Source organism: Heterocephalus glaber, unplaced genomic scaffold (assembly GCF_053883595.1).
Source record: "Heterocephalus glaber isolate CG9 unplaced genomic scaffold, H.glaber_assembly_v1.0 deba00001444, whole genome shotgun sequence".
In the NCBI taxonomy this organism is placed as follows: Eukaryota; Metazoa; Chordata; class Mammalia; order Rodentia; family Bathyergidae; genus Heterocephalus; species Heterocephalus glaber.
Genome location: NW_028258297.1, coordinates 29835897 through 29856059, shown reverse-complemented (window position 1 = coordinate 29856059; position 20163 = coordinate 29835897). Strand labels below are relative to the sequence as shown.

The following is a 20163-nucleotide window of genomic DNA, read 5'->3' as shown; positions in this document are numbered from 1 at the left end:
GAGGCAAAAGGAACATGATACAGAGAAAGAGCAGAAGTATATGGAGTTCTGGAATCTAAGAGAAGAAAAAATTTCCAAGAGAAGAAAATAAACTGAGTCAAGTACTACTGATGGGTCAGGTCAGAAAAGCACGGAAAAGTTGCCATTAGATTCAGTAACTTAAAGATCACTGATGACCTTGACAAGAGAGGTCCTGGGGAAAGGGAAAGGCAAAATCTGAGTGTAACAAATTCAAGAGGTTAGAAGGGGGAAGGAAGGGATACTACACCAAATACATCATGCCATGCCATTTGTGAGAATTGTGTAGCAAATTTGGTAAAATTAACACATGCACAAAATCTGTAATGGCAGGCAAAGCACACCTCCCAACATTTTGGTGTCAAACACCTAGACAGCAAACTTCACAAATCATCTACCAGCAAACAGAAATTTAGCAATGGGCCACCATTAGACCTCACCTGGAAATCCATGCTGAACAGAAATTGGTGCTTATTCAAATAACATGTCAAGAATTGACAGATTTGCAATATATCTGCTATTTTGCTGTGTTCTTTATGCTCCTAACATAATCACATCTTTTTTACATCACACAGAATTCACAAGGAAATTCATCAAGGAGAACCTGCTCTAATCAGGTATTTTGGATATCAGTTGAACATCAGCTCTCAAGAAGCCATCATTGTTACCACGGTCTTGAAAGACATGATATGAAAACTACTATTTGCAAAGGAGAAAAGTGAGATACAAAAGGAGGCTACACCAAGCATGGTCTGAAATCATGCCCACTGATTCTGTTCATTCCAAGGGAGGCGCCTTGTAACTTACTATTAGTGCGCCTTCCCCTTCCCTCCATCTTGGCTCTTCTGCTGCCCTGAGTTTTGATTTCTTTCTCCCAAGTGCAAACCCTGGGTCCTCCAATACCTGGTTGTCATCATTTGTGGCCCAAAGGGAGGGCAGTGTGCGTCAGAAGACACAGACAGGGCCCTCCTTGAGGACCATGGGACGTCACTGCCTGCCTCATAGGCAGGCTCTGAACTTGAGAGCAAATTCCTTCATAGGTGACATGTTCAGCCAAAACCTAAGCCTAAGAAGACCTGTTTGTCACTGCCCTGGAGGGAAAAAACTAAAAATACTCCAAGAAGCAAAGATGGTCCAATCAGCTTCAGCCTAACCATAGAGGCAAGCCTTTACCTGCTTAGATTCTGGACTCTGGAAGACACCTTCAATCCCTATTTCAGTGTGGAATCCTCCAAGTACAATGTTATATCCACAGCTGTGAGTATAGGCAAGGATGAGCTGAGAAAGCTGCTTGAGCTTGACAGAGAAGGGAATCATTAGGCAGCCCCTGAGAAAACAGTGGGAGCTACAGAGCACCATGTGAGGAAGGCGGAGCAGCATCCACGCCAGATGTTCACATGGATCTGACCAGGAAGCACACACCCTCTCCTGTCCTCTGCATGCGAGGCAGGGAGGGAGGCAGGGAGAGGTGGGACAGATCCTTCCCACCTCTAAGAATGTTCCATCAGCCAAGATCAAGACTCCAGGCCCCAGGGCCCAGAAGAGGTGAGCAGTCAGGAGGGAGGGGAAGGGAGGCACACTCTAGTCTCTGCCCCAGCAGGAGGAGCCCAGAGTAGGTGAAGCACAGGGGTCAGCCATGGGAACACCTATCATTCCCTTCCAACTTTCAGAGTCTAGAATCTTCTACTGCAGTTCTTAGCAACTCCACTCTCTCCTTACACCCTGTCTTCTCTTCACCAACAGGCCAAGCCTGCAATGAAATGAGAGACAGGGTGCAGCTCCTTCTCAATGGACAGTGCCCCACTGGAGAGACCCTGGATGATTCCAGGCATGTCCTCAAAGCTCTATGACAGGAAACAACAGCACACAGGGACTGCCCCACCAGACAGACCCAAGCAGCAAGGTCAGCTCCTGGAGGACTACGCTTGACAGTAGGTTACTGGTTCAAGTACTTCACAGGACTGTCAAGGAAATGAGCCACTGAAACCCTTCCTAAAGACACTGCAAAGCCAGGGGAACGCAAGGTGGGATTCATGGTCCTCCCTGAGGCCACAGCTCCTAGAGAGCAGCTTGAAAGGGGCAAACAGGAGGCCTCTTAGAGGCATTCCTGGGTGGAGCATGGGCCTGAATGGAGCAGCCAGGTTCTACTCCTGGGTTCTGCAGTAACATCAACTGGCAAGGTTACAGCTTCTCCACACAGTCACATTAAAGTTGGCACCTGGCAAATTAATCCTCAAGAGAAGTCAAAGACACAACTTCCTTCCTTGTCTGAAAGGCAGGATCATAAAATGCAGGACTGATTCCTTTCACACTCATGTGAGTAGGTCACTAGAGAAGACAGCCACCAGCAAAAGCTAGCCAAAGGCCTTCAAAAAAGGGCCTCAAAAACCAAGGGACCAAGGGCTTCAAAAAAGGTAAGGGAAAACTACATTTGAATGCTGTGCCTGGGTTCTCAGCTGCGATGGTCAAGGGAGTCACAGGGAGTCCACATAGGCCAGGCAGCCCCAAGAGAGCAAGCATCACTTCTCCGGAGTCCTCGAGGACACAAGGCAGCCCTAGCAAATATGGAAGCAGGCAGCTGCTAGAAGCCAGAAGAAATCCATCTGCCCCCGTACCACTCCCTCTTCTTGCTGCCCTGGCTTCTAGGAAAGCAGGAAACCCCTACCCTCCAGAGGGAATAAGCCTCTTCTTAGCTACCCTCCAGGAGGGAGCGAGAAAGACTTCTAGCCCCTACCTGGGCTGAGGCATTGAGTGCGGACAGTTGCACTAGGCCAGCTGAGGGGGAGGAGACTGCCATCCTTCAGGCCCCCAAGGGCTTGCCCGGTGTCTGTCTGCTGAGCAGGGGCCTCTGGAGATCAGAGGAACTGCTACAAACTGAAGGAAAGAATGGAGGGAGGGTGGGCAGCCTGAGATGGCACCACAAGCCACCCTGGAGGCCCAATGAGGTCACTGCTCTGCAGCTCCCAAGGCCTCTGTGTGTCCTCCAGCTCCAAACAAGGCAGTCCTCCCTTCCTGCAGCCACCTCAGCAAACAAATGACCATCACAGGACAGCACACATTCAGAGGGTCTTCTTCCTTCTGTGTTCAGACATGATGGAGGTACCAGCCACACAGCACTGGAATGAATCGATGAACAGAAAGAAACCTGGCACCAAAGTGAGAATGACTCTCTGCATGCAAGAAGCTGTAGCCATGCAACTAAGAACACTGGTCAGAGTCTGGATATCAAGGTTTTAGTCCTGACTTCACATTTGTTCATGAACATCCCAACCAGTGTCCTGTCCTGGGTGCATTTCAGTTTCCCAGCTCAGTTGAACAGGAAAAAGCTTATCCTCTCCTTCTTCATCCTTCATCCCCTATCATGGCAAAACACAGTTCCCCACCTATGACCCAGGCAGAGCAAAGTAAGGACCCAGGACTGACCAACAACCCAAGGCCAAGGCACAAGAAGAGGTCCTGTGGTCTCACAAAGACACTCATTCGCCTTCATAGAGCAACCTGCTGACAGCAGCTTTGGGAATTATTCACCAAGATTCAACTCCATCCTGGAAAGTCTCTCCCTGCCTCCCAGCCCCACCAACGCTACCAACTGCTCATGGACCAGCATCATTATACTAGCCTAGCCAAAAGGCTTCCTAGGAGAAAAACCTGTTGTTAAAAGTATTATTGTTATCATTAATTATAGTGTAATATTATTATACTATTCCAAAGACAAATACACATGTACAGTTTATTTCTCTCTACTAGTGCTGATAACAGAGGGCTGTCTTGATTTCTCCCATGAGTTACTGTGCATTCTGCAATGTGGGGTCACCACCACCCAGCAGGAGTTTCCTAAGGCAGGGAGTGGATGGGGATCACCATTTAAAGGGGAAGAACGTGAAAGGAGAGTGTGGGAGGACAGAAAATAGTTGGGCGAGAGAGGTGAGATGTGGGAGAAATGCTTCCTCCTTTTCCTTTAAATCTGACGCAGGACTTTTCCGGAAATTAAACACTGAGACTATTAGCATCAGATAGAAAACAGATGAGGTTAAGACATCGAAATACTACAGCAGATTCCCTGGGCAGGCAGAGAGGGGACATGTGTAAGCAATCATGGCAGTATTTCTGGAAAAGACCTTTTATGTTTTTAATACTTAACACTTCATAACAGGGACTAATAGGCGGGATAAAAAGAAAGCTGCTCAAAAAGCAGCTTGGGAGATGAACGGTTTTCCAGACAACAGAGCTGGGAGAAGGAAACTTCTTGAGCTTCGATCCCTCACCCACCCTCCTCTGTGCACTGGAGCTGCTGATGTTGGGCAGGGGAGTGGGCAAGAGTGGCATGAGGGGCCACAGCCGGGCCCCACTATGAGACTGCGACCATCCTGCAGGTGCGGGGCCACGGCCAGGTATGAAAACACGTCCACAACCCCAGTGCACCACGACGGAAGCAGAGCGGTGAAGGCGGAGGCCTGGCAGTGTGCTGTGCAGTCAGGAGCTGCAGGGCCCTGCCCCTCCCTCCTGCCCGTAACCCTGACTCTGGCTCCCTGGTATGCACAGCACAACAGAGCCCGCTTCTCCCTCCACTTTCTCCCCATCATTCAGGAGTGGCAACATCCCACTTGCCTGCCTAGAGGACAGGAAAACACAGTGACAGCAAGGGAAGCCACAGTGGGTGGGTTGGTGGGCATTTTGGGCAGGGACACTGGATTTGGGGAGCAAGGTTGTCCTGCGTGCCCATCTCTGTGTGGTCTGGGGCAAGGTGCTCAGTGTTTCTGGGTCTCAGCTTCCATCACCAAGGAATCTGGGCTGTCCGGCTTTCTCAGTGGAAATTCTCTTGCCATGGAGGTGGGTAAGTACACTGTGGAGGACTGTTGGTTGTGCTTCAGATCAGCCAGCATCCCCAGATCCTAAATGCCAGGAGCACAACACACACTCACAGTGACACCCAGAGGTGGACGAACATTTCCAAACGCCTGGGGGTGGGACGGCCATGGAAAAGCATGGAAAGCAGATAAGGAGAGAAAGAGAACACCAACACTTGTCGGGAGCCCCACACCCACCCAGTGTTCCACGCCCGCCGCCCTCGGGCAGCACGAAGCAGGCTCACCTTCCTGTCATTCATGTCCTCCCCTGCACTGTCATATTCACCCTGTAGGAGAGAAAGCAATGCCAGATAAGGCCAATGGAAGTATCAAAAACAGATGCCACACGAGAAAGAATTTTCTTTTTGTACTTTCTAATTTCATCCCTTTTTAATTTCCATTTAAGGAAGGTCAAAAACACAGCATGGTAAGGGGCCAAGGCTCCATGTCCTGAGTCATCACCAGGTGCAGTGTTTACTGGGACAGCTCCCCACACAAAGGTGCTCTCCCTTGACGCTTTGGACAAAATCCTGTGCCCACGCCCAGCAAACGCCACGCCTGGACCCGGGCCGGCACATCATGGGGAAATCATCCCAGGCCATGGCATGATCACCCCTGTTCACAGCTGGCAGAACTGGGCTCTGCATGTGCCCAGCAGACACGCCAGGAAGGGAGGTTCCTATCTGAGCTGCTCCTGTGGCACCACTGCACAACAGACACTAAGGCTGAGACCCACTGGGTGAAGGGTGACCCAGGAAGCATGCAGTTCAAGAGCCAGGTGAGTCCTTCATGAATCGTTTTGACAAATACTGCATGGCATCACGGGATGTTGATAACATTATGCCCAGCCAAGGAATGCTTCCAAGACACTCCGGGCTGTGTAGTCCCCAGGACTCTGAGTTTCCTTTCATGGCCATCCACCGGCCTTCACTAATGTCTCCTCCCTCCTACGTATTAGATCTTTATGCTCACACTTAGACCGAGAACAAAGGCAGAGAGTTACGGAAGGCTCCAATAAAAACCAGTTCTTTTTGCCAGTTCCACTGGAGAGACAGATAGTTCGAGACCACTGGCAAAATCATGCTGAGCACTGTTGCCAGCAGCAAGTGGGCCAAAGTCTCCCGAGGTATTTCCATGTCCTGATTCCCTCTGGCCTGCTTCCAGGAGACCCATGCAAGCACCCTGATGACAACGGTACTTACGTCATGAAGCGGGTAGGCAGCCTCATAGATGTTGTTTGCTATCAGAGAGTTAATACCTATAGAGGGAAGGAAGGTGAGAATGATAACCCAAGGGCTGCTGGGATGGCATGTTTTTATAAATCTTAAACCCTCCCCCACCTCCCAACTGGGAGTCACTGCATCTCCTCTGTATCCTTCCCGTCTGGAAGCGTCTGTCAAGCTTTCATTCTCAGTAGAACAACAGTCCTCATTTCTCAAATACAAAGTCATGCTTTCAGCTTAAATATGCTCTCTCAAACTTCCCAATCCTTGGAAATTCAGATACCTGAATCCAGTAACTCTCCACACCTGCCAGCACCAAAGGGCCACCATCAGGAGGAGGCTCTGCCTTGGGTGACAGCATGGGGCAGCTGCAGGGACAGCTGTGATTCTGATCACAAGAGCCCCCGCAGAGACCCCACCACCTCCAGGGGGGCTCGGGCGCCTGCCCCTTCCCACGGCAGTGCCTGACCTGCCCATCTGCACCCTAACTTCCCTTGGGCCTGGGGCAGTGAAACAGCAGTTTTCAAAGTATAGTCTCGGGAACCTGGGAGTCTCTAGGGCCTTTCAGGGGGTTCATGAAGTCAAAACTACCTTTATAAGAGTACTGAGACATTTTGCTTTTTCATTCTTATTCTCTCATCAGTGTACAGTGGGGTTTTCTGCTATGTAATAATGGACGTGGCTAATGGAAGGCATGCTTGTGGTTGGTTGGTTGGTTGGTTTGCTTGTTTGTTTGCTTGAGACACGGTCTCCCTATGCAGTCCAGGCTGACCTCAAACTCATGGCAATCCTCCTGCCTCAGCCTCCGACATTCTGGGATTACAAGTGTGCACCACCACATCTGACTTGCTTGTGTATTCTTGTGAGTTGGGTGGACATGCCAGCCACATGTATGGAAATATCAAAGTAATCCTCATTAATTTGTGCAATGACTATGTGTTAGTAATTATAAGAAAGGAATATTTTGAGCCAAAACATTTTCTCAGTTTTAAGTTCTAATAAATAAATGCAGAATGATAGAACCCACTTAAAATCCTTTTGGGTGCTCTCAATCATTTTTTAAGTGTAAAGGTGCCCTGAAACCAAAAAGTTCGTAAACTGTACATCAAAGGGTTCGTTTTGCAACACCTCATGCCATTTGCACATAACGGATCAGACTGAGTAAATCCTGCATGACTGAATGGTCATGTCTCTAACTCCAACACACAACAGAGAACTTCCATTCAGCAAAACACTTATTTATTTGTTTTGTTGTTTTTTTCAGAGTCTATAAAGCAATCTCTATGTTCTGTCTGAGTCAGGACAGGCTGCCTTGGGTCGCTGGCTTCCAGGAGAGCGGGATTATATCTCACCAACTCACAGGGCCAAGGATCCTGCCATACAAGGATCCACATTTAACAAAGGACAGAGAGGTGGAGGAGGAGGTCTCTGGCACACAGTGATTTCCCTTGTCTTACACGCACTTGTATGCTTGAACTGTTCTTTCCAGAGACGGTGAACAGTAGTGAATGAGACAGCGATTTGGAAAGAAAGATGTATGATGTCCAAATGCTAAGCGATCTGCATTTTCACAGCTCTGGATAAACAGTGAGGCTGGATTACAAACTAGGCAACATTTACTCATTAAAGCTCACTGTTATTCACCTCCTATTCCCACCCACTGCCTCCCCCACAGTTTCAGAGACTGTGAAGACCTCCAACAATCCTCTCTCCTCCATCAGCACCCTGTTCCTCAAGCCTTGCCCAGCTCCACCACAGTTCTAGGATGTAGAATGCCACAGAGGCCATCCCATGGGCCCTCAAGGGAGCAAAGGCTCGGGGGATGCTGTAGGGGGTACAGAGTGGACGGCCACCCTTCCATTGTGTCAGTAGCAGAGTGTTTTGATGTTGCTGCTCACCAGAACCAATAATCCTTTCCTGATTTTACGTTTCCTCCTTGGCATAAACATAAAATGCGACAGACAACTTTGGGGGTGAGAAGAGCAGGGGGTGGGTGAGGGGCATGCAGATGGGGGAGGGGTGCCTGGGAAGTCGGAGGAGCTACAGATTTGTTTTACTCACAAGACTACAATTTCACTCGGAGCATCATTAATGAGTTCAAGAGCCCTAACCACAGCCATGTGAAGCCACCCTACAATAATCAAAGGGAGGAGCCTCAAGCTGGGACGGGGCTTGGGGAAGGGGTTAGTTAAAAGCTATAAAACTGCTGTCCACATGGATAGAGGCTGAAGCATCACAGGCAGGTAGAGCCCCAGCTAAAATTATACCCCCATCCCTGCACGAATACCCCCTATTGCCATGCAGCTGTACATGCCCTGAAGATAGACCCAAAACTGTATGGGAAAAATTGAGCAGGTGTTTCACCTCACTTAACTTTTCTGCTAATTCTCAGTTTTTCTTAGCACAGCAGCTGAGTGGCAGCAGTAGGCTGACAACATAAATTTCTAAGTCCAGCTGCCAGAGCCTCAAAAGATCTGGAATCACTGGGGGCCTACAGCTGTGCATTCTGCCACCACTCCATCTCTAAGCTTCCTGTAACCTAGCCCTGGCCCCAGCCCTAGCCCTAAGCATATAGCCCACTCCCTTCTGAGACATCGTTGGTTTGAGGTTTTGTGTCCCCCAAAGACCTGCAAGGTGCTGGGCCAGACAGCACTCCCCTTTTACCTCCACCTCCCAAGTCACTCAGTCTGGGAACACAGAAGAGATGACAGTGGTGACTCTGCTTGTTCATCAAGGGCACCCGCCTTCCTGCATGCTTTTCTGGCATCCTGTGCTGAGGAGGAAATTTTAGATTCTAGTTGATTACTCTGCCTTCTAAGACAGGAAGTCCAGGCTAATGGCTCTTTGCCTTGGAGCAAAGATTCAGGTTCTGAAACCTGAGTTGTCCTAAACCCAGAAAATCCAGGGCCTGCCAATTATGTAATTGAACTTTTCTCGATCACCTGTGGCTGGGTACCTTCTGCGTGATACCTCAATAGTATCATATGGATGACCCCAATCAGTGGCTGCTGGGGAAGGGAGGGGAGGGGAGCTGAACAATAGCCACTGGGGTCCCCAACTAGATCCAAGAGTGAGGGGTCCCCTGGCCTCTTCGTTTACCCTCAGACTTCAGAAACCAAGATTCTACCCCCCAAACAAGCATGGAAATCAGTTTGAAAGGGGAATAAAATAATCAAATGGTTTTTTTAAAAAAGAGTTTCTCCTTTGAAAATTGAAATTCTGATTTTTTTGCCTTTCTTTTCAGCAAAAATGGGCTAATTGGTTCCATCATGTACCATCCATCTGGCCATAATGGTAAAGCTTTCTTCTTCAGGACTGCATCTATAGTCTTTCCGTACTGCTACAGACCCAGAGAGGGGGAGGAGAGAGACCCCCAAGCTTTTGTCCTATTACCCAGAGTAGGGATTGGGGAGAAGAAAGCTCCAAAGACATTTTTCTTCTCCCTCTATTCCCTGAAAGCAGCAGTGCCTCCATTCTACCAAACTGTAACCTCTTGGGCCCCCACTGATCTCCAGAGCACCTCCAAATCACCAGGCACTTGATACCTGTCACTTGTAACTCTGAGCCCCAAAGCAAGAGCTTTGCTTCCTCACTGCCCACTCTACTTCCTGGTCTGACCTGGCAGGCATCACTTTCCCTCTGTGTCCAGAGGCACCAGGACCAAGAAACGTGGCCAGACTGGGCTCAGGCCCTGGCACTGGTACCTGAAAGCACATACTCATCACCCAAAACCTCGCACTCAGCTCCAGAGACGTCTCTGTTTCCTGGACACAAAGGCACAACCAAAGTACACAGTTTACAGCCTGCCTCCCAAAGAGATGCTCATTAAATCTGCAAATGCTTCTGGGTGACAGGGACCACACTCTACTCCCCGCAGGCCAAACTCAAAGGAAACTTTCATCCACTGGGACAGGTACTTGGAATAATGGTGCCATGCTCCTGAAAGCCCATTTGGTTTTGATTCCCCCCAGAACAGGGCCCAGTCAGCCCCGGCATTCCGCTTTCATCCCTGCACTCCAGCCGGACGTAAATCGAAACCAGAGCCCCCAGACGGTGCATTTAACAGAGACTATATTTACCCATCACCAAATTGTCTTGACGTGTGCTTAATTACTTAAATGCCTTTAATCCTAAGCCTTTTCTTCTAGCAAAATATAAACCAGTTCATCTGGATGAATGATAAACCAGATGTTTACAACACACAACATGCTCTGGCTTGGGTCAAAATAATTAAGACATCGTCTCCTGAGCAGGAGGGAAATGCCCAAAGCATACATTTGTTTAAATGCTCTGACACCAAAATGTCCATGAGAGTGGAGCTCCATCCATTTGTAATTCTCTGTCCTTGAAGAAGCAATAATGACTTCCATATGAAGGAGCAAGGAAGGTGTTTGTTGTCCTCTGATAGGTCAAGGGGTTTGGGTTTCCTCCCTGGTTTCCCCCCTGATGGAGTGGATTTGCAGAGCCCTTACTGCTGACCTTGGGAAATGTGACATTGATTAAGGAGGCATCACAGGGCCGGACCAAGTTTACAATCACTCACACGCTTCCAGCACCAGTCAGAACCTAAGCTGCAAAATATTTTCAGCCGTTGAACATTGTGCATACATGAGCTCGTGACCCCACCCTTCCAGGGCTGAATACCAGGGAGAGCTTGTGCTGCCCTTTGGAGAGTTTTGGAAGAAACTGGGAAGTTAACAGGTAGATCATCACCAAATGGTAGCCCACCTGACTTCTTCAAGGTCAGCAACTCTTGCTTTGTCTTTTATACAAATTGCAACATCTATACCAGGGGTTGGGGGGGGGGGGGGACAGGAAGAGGGAGGAAGGAAGGAAGGAAGGAAGGAAGGAAGGAAGGAAGGAAGGAAGGAAGGAAGGGAAAAAAAAGGCAGAAAGAGTTCATGAGTCCTACCTGCTGGTAACTAGGACGTTAAAGGGGACTGAATTCTTCATGTTCACATAACAAATTTCACAAAAGTGATAGCAAAAGGGCGGGGGTTTTAGCTCAGTGGTTCCGTCGCCTGCCTCACAAGCACAAAGACCCAAGTTCGATCCCAGGTACCAAAAAAAAAATTGACAACAAAAAGCAGTTGGCCCGTTGCAGACAGACTTAGAAAACCAGTGGCCAAGTCCCAGGGGAAGAGCACTTTGCATTCTCAAATGTAATTAGTTGAGGAAGCCTGCAACATCCCACCCTACCTGTACTTCATCTTCATTTTTTTTCTTTCTGTTTTATTCTTCTTTAGCTAATGTTAGTGCCCTTCCAGGCACCCACGTGGATGGTCCCTGGGCCCTGCAGGTTCAGATTCAGCACCCCTGCCGAGAGATCTGGCAGCTGGGGTTTAGCCAGCGGCATCCCCTGAGGTCACCCACACTGAGCAATGCTGCCTATGGTCACCTGAGGAGGGAAGACAAAGGAGTCCAAGCTGAACTCCCATCCATTCTCCCAGCTGATTGGAATCTTCCTGGCTCACCGCCTCCCTTTTCGCTATAATTGTCTCCTCCTGCCTCTCTGAGGTCCAGAGAATCATGCACCCCAGATGCTGCCATCACCCTGGCACCTGCTCCCTGTGAGCTTACAGGAAAGCAAGGCCCTACTCTGGCCTCATTGGCTCATATGTAAGGGAGACCATGTGGCTCCTTGGTATCTGAGTCCAGGGAAGGGTAGCGCTTTCTAGGGGTTCAAGAGCATGGAGAAGACCTGGCTGAATCAGGCACAAAGAGGGAGTGTGACAGGCACTGAAGCTTCCTAGCCTGTCTTCCTAGAGGTGGAACTGCCACCCACTCCTTAACCCAGCCGGGGTGAGCCTGCTGTCCCTTCTCTAGGTACACACCCACCCTTCTCCATCTGACATAAACAGTGGTCTGTGACTGCCTCTGAGTCCAGCAGGCCAGACAGAGGGAGGAGAATGTTTAGATCCCTGGCCTGCTGCCCAAGAGGTCACCTGCAGGGGCCACTCCTCTGCCCAGTCCACCGTCCACACTCCAGTGACCTCCTGCTCCTCGTGGGTCTTGGGAGATGAGAGCTCTGCCACCATCACTGTCCCTACCAGTGCCCACTCCCTGCCTGTGCCCACTCCCTGCCCGGATCTGTGTAAATGGTCTCTCTGCCCGCCTGCCTTGCATCTTCCCAATTTGAATGTGCCATTTGTTGCTGTCGGAATCCTAACTCACCCTCTGGAATTGCTACCACTCTGCCTCCTGTATCACTTGCTCCCCTTGTATGTACTTCTCTCCCCAGATAGCCATGAGGCCTCCACCCCCTTCTCAAACACCACCTCTTCGTGAAGGGATTCTCTGACTGTCCCATCTGAAACACCTCCCCGTTCCCACTTCATCTCTATTTCCCTTCCTTGCTTTGTTTCCTTCTTACACAGACCCCTCCATGACATACTACCTTACTCATTTATTGGTTTATTTTCAGCCTCCCATCACTAAAATGTAAGCCCCATGAGGACGGAGATTTGTGTTTAAATACTCTATTTCCCAGTTCTAGGAAATGAATGACACTCCACAAATATTCGCTGAATGAATGAATGAATGAAAATTACATTGAGAAGAGCTAGGTTTCCACTTTTCCCCAACATCTTCCATTCATCAATTGATTGACTTAAAGAGCACTGAAAAGGAGCCACAAAACCTAGGTCTAAATCTGGCTCTAAATCGCCCACTGTGGGCATGCCAATTAATCTCTCTGTTATGCAATTAGTTAACATCTGTTGGGCCTAATTCGCATGGTGGTTTCTAACACTGAATTAGATAATTAACATGAAAGTGCTGTGAAATTCACACGACTACGCAGGTATGTACCATGTTTACAGAGAGATCTCTCACCTGGTTATCTCAGCTCTCACAACAGAGCACCCAAAACAAGCGAACAATATCTATAACCTAGTAAACGTATATCTCATAAAACCTGTCTTCCCTGATGTGATATATCATCCAGAGAAGAACCCTCTCAGTAGACCCCTTCAATTTCTCTTTATGCAAATTAACAAGCTTGTTTTTTTTTCTCCCAAACTCAAGGCAAACTGAAATAGCCAAATGCAAGGAAGATGGTTAATAGAATCACAAAGTCAAAAAAGTGTGTAATAATCCCAGTAATACTTTGCAATCCTTGAGGAACTATACAAAATTATGTTCTTAATGATGATACTGAGTCATTCAGAAAACTTTACACATGAATTACACAGAGAATACATGTAGATGCATTTGACATAAGAAAGCAGAGGCTGGGGTGATAGATTTTGGAAAGATTTCAATTAAAAAACAGATGCTGATGGGCCAGGGATTTAGCTCAGTGGCTCCACCACCTGCCTCGAAAGTGCAAGGTCCCGAGTTCAATCCCCTGTACCAAAAAATAAAAATAAAAAAGATGCTGCTGAAGACAAGAAAATCTAGAATCCTGCCATAGTCCTCTTTCTCTTCAGATCAGGGTTAAATTTTCAGCTCAACTGCAGAAACACAAGGGCCTTCTGGTTTGAATATTGAACTCTATTTTTTCCCTCCTTGTTTTGACATTCTATTTTAATTTGTGTTTTTCCTGGTTCTTGTTTTTTAATTTATTATTTATATTAGGCCATTTTATTGCTTGCCTTGTAAGCCACCTCAAACATTTTGTGGAACAAGACAGAAATATAAATAAATCAGTACACCTTGCAATACAGGTTAATGTGTAGCAAAAGTAGGCATTCAGTAAAAATGTCTACAAAGAAAAAAGTGATGATATTAATCAGGAGGATTGCTGGATTATTATCTTTCCCATTTTCTAATTTTTGGATTAGGTGCAATGGAAAGAAAACACAGCTTTGTAAGAGGGTCACAAAGACCGTGTGAAAGGTAATTCCAAGGGAGTAGGATGAGTGGAAAAACCTGTATTTCCAAGCATAGTCGTTTTTCCTTTTTCTCCTCTTTTTGTAAGACAACTGTGCTGTAGAAGAACTTAGGCCAATTTAAGCTTCCCCTCTGTCCCTTGTAAAACCACAGGGAAAGGCCACAAAATCGAAACTGACCCCGTGGCTCAGAGGCCCATGCTATCTGGAAGCCTCAGAGTGATGTCACATGTTCCCCATCTTCTAGGGAAGATGGCAAGGTTCCCAACAAGATTAGAGGGCACTTGATTTTCATAGGCAGAAATCAAACCACTTGAAAACTGGTCTTTGGGTATCCTCTTCTAAGAAGCAGCGTTTAGTCACAAGTCCCTCGTTACAAAGCTGGTGAGTCATCAAAGGCTAGCTGGGATTAACAGACCTTAAAGACTCAACCTAACTCCATTCCTAGTTCATAGCATCCCAAGGGTAGTGGAAACAGGATTTTTGTAAGGATATCCAAGTTCTAGATCCATTGCTGCCAAATCTGACTCAAAATGTGACCCCACACAAGTCATCAACCCTACTTGTGCCCATCTGTAAATGGGAGATGATGATACCTGACATGACTATTTTCCGATGCAGCTATGAGATTAATATTAGGTATTTTCTGTTGATATTTAGAAGCTAACTGCTTCCTGCTCTTTGTTCCCATTATCCTCTGTGCATGTCTACTATAGCCACCACATTATCTCATAATTATCGGTTTGCAAATCTGTGTGTTTGGCTACACTTAGAGCCCTCCAAGGGTAGAAAAGAGGTCAGATTCATCTTGGCACCTTTCAGCTTCCATCACCTCATCTGACACATAGCAGGTGCTCAATAAAGATCTTCTGAATGTCAAAAAAGAAAGATAATATTTTGAACACACCCAACAACAAAACCCTAATGATGTTTGGCTTTAAGACATCACAGAAAAAAATCTCAGATCCTCAAATGAAAAACAAAACAATAGTAAACATCTAGTGACTTTCCAACAACCTGGAACTTGTCCCCCAAACTAAACTTTAGGTTTTTGTTATTGTTTTGGTTTTGTGTGGTTTTTTGTTTTGGTTTTTGTTGTTGTTTGAGAGGTTTGGTTTTGTTTTTTGTTACTAGGGATGGAGCTTAAGGCCTTTGCACTGAGCTACCTCCTCAGTTTATTTATTCATTATTTTTTAGACAGGGTCTTGCTAAACCACTAAGTCAAGCTCAAACTTGCAGTCCTCCTATTTCAGCACCCCAGAGTTGGGGGATTACAGGCGTGGGCCACCGCACCTGGTGTAATCATTAGCTCTCAAGAACCTTCCAGCTTAGAAAACAAACTAACAGCTGCCTATTTAATCTTTACAAAAATTCTGCAAGACAGATATTATTATCTCTGTTTTACATAAAAGGGAACTGAGTTGCAGAGAAGTTAATTCATTTGTCCATTAAGACACATAGGAATTAACCAGTAACTGCTGTGGGACCAGGAGGCTGGACATTTTTTAATTAATTCACTAAATCAAATCTGCTGCATAAAACCTGCAAGGCAGCCAGCACGGGGCACTGGAGCATAAAGGTGATTCAGACACATCTCCAGGACTCATCGTCTTGAGAATCACAGCCATGGGTGTAGATAAGCAAGAAAGAGACTGGGTCTGATGGGAAGTCCAAGGAGAGGGCACTAAGGGAGAAGCTGTGTGTCAGTGATTTGTCTGGGGGTGGGCATTGGTGAGACTGAGGAGAAACGCAGGGGGGAACATTAAGACAAAGGGAATAGCAACAGCAAAGTCAGGGAGGGTGGTCATCATGTCAACTGAAGAGGAGCTGGAGAGAGAGGAGAGAGAGTATGAATATGAAGTCAGAGTGAACATATAGATTTTTGAGGTTCTGGTAAAGATCTAAGTGGAGGTATCCATTCAGCAGTTGGATATGGAACAGTGGGCTGGAAGTGGTGAGAGAATCAGAAATAAAAATAGTCGCAAGTAACCTGTACAGAGGCAATGAGAGAGACAGAGACAGAGCGATGGAGAGAGAAGAGGAAGAAGAAAGAGGAAGAGGAGGAGAGGGGGAAAGAAGGAAGGAGAGAGAGGAGGTAAAGCAGAAGGAAGAGAGAAGAAAGGATGACTTCATGTCCTTTTTTAGGACATGAAATGTGGGAAGTGGGAAGTCACCAATAATAGCTGAGATAGCAATCTGAACCAACCTGTGGAAAGTGTGACGGGTAAAAAGTCATGGAATTGAGGAGTGGGTTGTGAGAAGTGAAGATACACTCAAGAGATTTGAAAGGGGCTCTGAGAAGACAGGAGATTTCATTCTCAGAGCACCTGGCTCATTTGATGGAATTTGGCAAAATGGAGGCTCAGAGCCATTAGCTTCCACCCTCTCTGTGGAACTGGGTTGGAGTCATCACCTCAGCACTCGCTCTTCTTTGCCTTATCAGCACTGTGTTCAAGATAAGTAACCTGACATGGAAGATTCCATTTTTTATTGGAACATTATTTGGAATCTTGTGGCAACATGAACACATCAAAGCAACACAAGTACACCTAATGGCACCCTGAGAAGCCAAGCACCTTTCTAAAACTCCTCTCCCTCTGTGAAACCTGTTCTGATTCCTTCTTCAGTACCATTGCTCATCCCAAGGCAGCTCATGAGCCCTCAGCAAGCTCTCTAAAATGAGCTATAATTATTGTCACCACTGTTATCACTCCTGAGCTTGACAGTCTCTTCCACTCACCAGACGTGACACTAAGTGACTTTGGAGTCTTTTCAACTCAAAGCCGCCTTGTAAGCCCAAGACTTGGCCACGACTGAGCAGATTCAAAAGTGCTTCTCACACAGGGTCCAGAAGCTGGTGTGAGATGCCAACTCCTTGGGAGCAAGACTCCAGCCTTCTGGAGCAGATCCTGAAGAAAGGACACTCGTGTGTGCAACTCTAGTGTTTGGGTCCAAAGAGCAGCCTCAAGGGGCCGGGGTCTGGGTTTCACCTTTGTCACCGTCAGACCACTTGCCTTCTACTGCCAAGGGTCCCAAACACTGCGGATCCTGCGGTAAGCTGTCTCTTAAACATCCTCATCTCTGCAAAACCACAGGGTGAAACGATGACGTTGTATGTGGAGAGGAAAACGCTGCCCTTGAGAGAGGCCCATTCCAAGCCTGCCGTCCTTCCGGTGTGGCCTTGAACAAGTCACACCTCCCCACCTTCGTACACAGGGGGGCGGGTTGGACCAAGGGACCTCTGAGATCCTCACAGTCTTCAAAATACAAACTGGGGGTGCTAGGGGAATTATTAAAAACTATGGGAGGAGGGGCCCTTGCACAATGGGGTAAAACAAAGGGTTTGGGAGAACGGAGAAGAGGAGAGGCCCGCGCAGTGCGGCCTCGGGGCTCCTTACCCATCGTGTTGTTGGCGCGGGAACAGGCCGTGCGCTTCAGGATCTCGTGCACCTGGAAGGGGCAAAGGAGAGCGTGAGCAACGCCGAGCGTGTCACCATCGCGCTTGCGGCCCTGTCAGTCGCGTTCGCACGTGAGTGCTCGGCCGAGGCGAAGAACTTCGCCCCTGGGGGGGCGCTCTGCGGCTCCTGTTACCGGAAGTGGAGGGCACCGGAAGCGCGGGCCCCTACAGGTGGGCGGCAGCGGGGGGTCAGGGTCCACCCCAGGCCGTGCGGGGCGTGCTGCGGGTCCTGTCTCACCTTCGCCTCCTGCTCTAACACTGCCTGCTGAAGGCCCTGCAGAACTCCCTGACTGTCCTCACAGGGGACATGGCCTCTCCCCCCTCCTGAAAGGGAAGCGGCGCTCCCTGATGAGGGACTCACCACAGAGGTGGGTAGGCCATGCGTGCTGGCCACCTAGGGACTCCCAGGGAGCCCTGAGCCTGCGCCAGGCAAGAACGTCTGCTCTGCACAAACAGCTGGCCTGGTCAAGCACCAGCAAAGAGAGGAGGCAGGAGGACGTTGCCATCTGCAGGTGCCTCCTGCAGACAAACCCACAGTGGAGCAGATCACAGAGCAAAACTGAAGGCTCCTTTCCACCTTCTTCGGTGTGGGGTGGACTGAGGAAAGGGCAGAGGTAAGGAAAAGTTTCCAGAGATAAATGAGAGAAGATGTGTTATCCTGTCATTATTCACACTCCCGTATTCCAGCCACAGACAAGAGGGAGTGGGAAATAAATAACCCAGCAGAATGGGGCCCCACAGTGTTTGCTTCTAATACAGGGCAGTAATTCAACAGCAATAATAATTAGGAACAGCATGTATATGCATTATATTACTTTACAAGCACTTTGTAATTATCGGATCATCTCCACAATGCCCTGTAACTTCCCTCACAGTCATGGGATCCAAGCCACAGTGAGATTTCATTGCGTTGTAATACTAGCATGAAAGAAAATGAGAAGTTCACAACTTTTTCCATAAGAAGAAAAAAGAAATCATATGTTCACTTTTAATCCCTCCTACAACACACAGCTGAGAGGCCTGAGATGTTTTCTAGCACATTCCAAAAGCAGACAGTATGGCCATGTTTTTCCTGTGCTTTCAAAATGCTCTCAACAGCCCCTCCTGTCACCTGTCCCTTCCGGTCCTGCTTGGTTTGGTCTCTAATTCTTATTCTCCAGTGGAAATGTAAGCTCTTTCCCAGGGATCAGTAGAATGAATGAGCAAAGGAAGCACTTTCCTAGAGATCCACATTTGCCATTTGGGTGTAAGGAAGTTCTAGCATTCCCTGGGGCTCTCTTCTCACCTCTGTGTATGGGCTAAAGGACTCCAGGGTGGTGGAGAATAAACTGATGGTTATATAGACATAAGGCATGACTCTAGATAGGGACACAGGCCACATACAGATTTTTATCAGAATAAAACTCCTACCTAATTCAAAACTTTGTTATAAACAGCAAAAAGACTAGAAGGACTTTAGTTATGAATGTTATCTTTCTATTGATTTGGCTGGTGATTTTATGCTTGGGCAAGTTGGCTGACTCTAGCGTTTCTTTGTAAAGTAAATTTACAAAATTCCTTGATACAGAGATGCAAAGAAAAAAATGCCTATAGCACATAGTGGCCCAGCAATCAGAAGGATTACTTCTATCACTTGTTCTGACAGTAACAATCTAGGTGAACTTTTTCAGCGCAATCCATAAAGCAGAGAGGTTCTTCTCAAACCTGGGTGAGGGAAGTTGGTTGCTATTTTTGATTGCTAAAAGGATGGGGAAACTCTTGGATACACCTCTTAGCTGCTAGGTGACCTCATACAAATAACACTGAGAGGTAGCAGAGAGGGCAAGGGCTGCTTAGCCTTTCCTGAACCTGTTCCTAACTCAGCACACCCATGGACTTACAATGCGGCTACGGGTGGCACTGTCAAAGAAGGTGTCCTTTTCCTGGATGTTGTACCTGGAGACACCAACAGAGCAATGGTAAGTAAACTCATTTCATACCCTTGACCCAAGACCACTTCCACCCCAACCCAGAGGAACCCTTTAGAAAGCAACATGATGACATATAAGGTACACACACTCACACATCACAATGTTTGTGCTTTTTTTGTTTTTGTTTTTGTTTTTTGGTGCTAGAGAACAAACCAGAGGCCTCGTGCATGCCAAACACATGAGCCCTTTATGCTATTTTGACCTAGTAAGTCTGAAAATTTAGCATAGGTCTACAGCCATACCACTCTGAATGTGCGTGATCTCACCTGAAAACTTATCATAGGAGTTTTATGATTAAATAATAAACTAAACAGAAAAAAACCTCACATAAAAAAATTCATTGCAAAATTATTTATCATATAGATTGTAGAGTTAAGAAGCAATTCCACAATTGATATAATAAATTAACATTCAGTCCTTGACAATTATAATTATGAACAGTTTATAAATAGAAAAAATTATACCATGATAGATAAATATTCCAATAAGTTTTCAAAACAAAGCCATGTAGGCAATATATCTGTGTATGGACAGAGACAATAAAAATACAAAAAACAAATAAGTCTAGTTTCAGAGTATTGGGATTATAACTCTTTTTGTTTTGCAAAATTTCATTTCATGTTGTCACTCTCCTCGAATCAATTAGATCAGTGATGATGAACCTTTTAGGGACCAAATACCCAAACTACAACCCAAAACCCACTTATTTTTCAGGAAATGCCAACAATGCTATTAAACCTGAATACTGTGGTCTTAGTTTAGAAAAAACAAATCATACATTAACATCTTTTGTCCTAAAAGAAAAACGTGTGCCAT

The 20163-nt window shown here is 47.1% G+C and overlaps 1 protein-coding gene across 5 annotated transcripts in view; it reads right to left on the bottom strand.

The window, feature by feature from the left end:
* The window catches only part of Ano2 (anoctamin 2), a 326914-nt gene that overhangs the window by 211527 nt on the left and 95224 nt on the right, over positions 1-20163 (bottom strand). For all 5 annotated transcript variants that reach the window (XR_015452355.1, XM_087214186.1, XM_021248110.2 and 2 more), the window contains 4 exons: positions 19258-19312; positions 17319-17370; positions 6068-6123; positions 5111-5152 (listed from right to left, as the gene is read on the bottom strand). Coding sequence is in view for 4 of the 5 variants with exons in the window: in XM_087214186.1 (XP_087070312.1) it covers positions 5111-5152; positions 6068-6123; positions 17319-17370; positions 19258-19312 (205 nt within the window). In the remaining variant the exon portion in view is untranslated. The remainder of the gene's footprint in view (positions 1-5110; positions 5153-6067; positions 6124-17318; positions 17371-19257; positions 19313-20163) is intronic.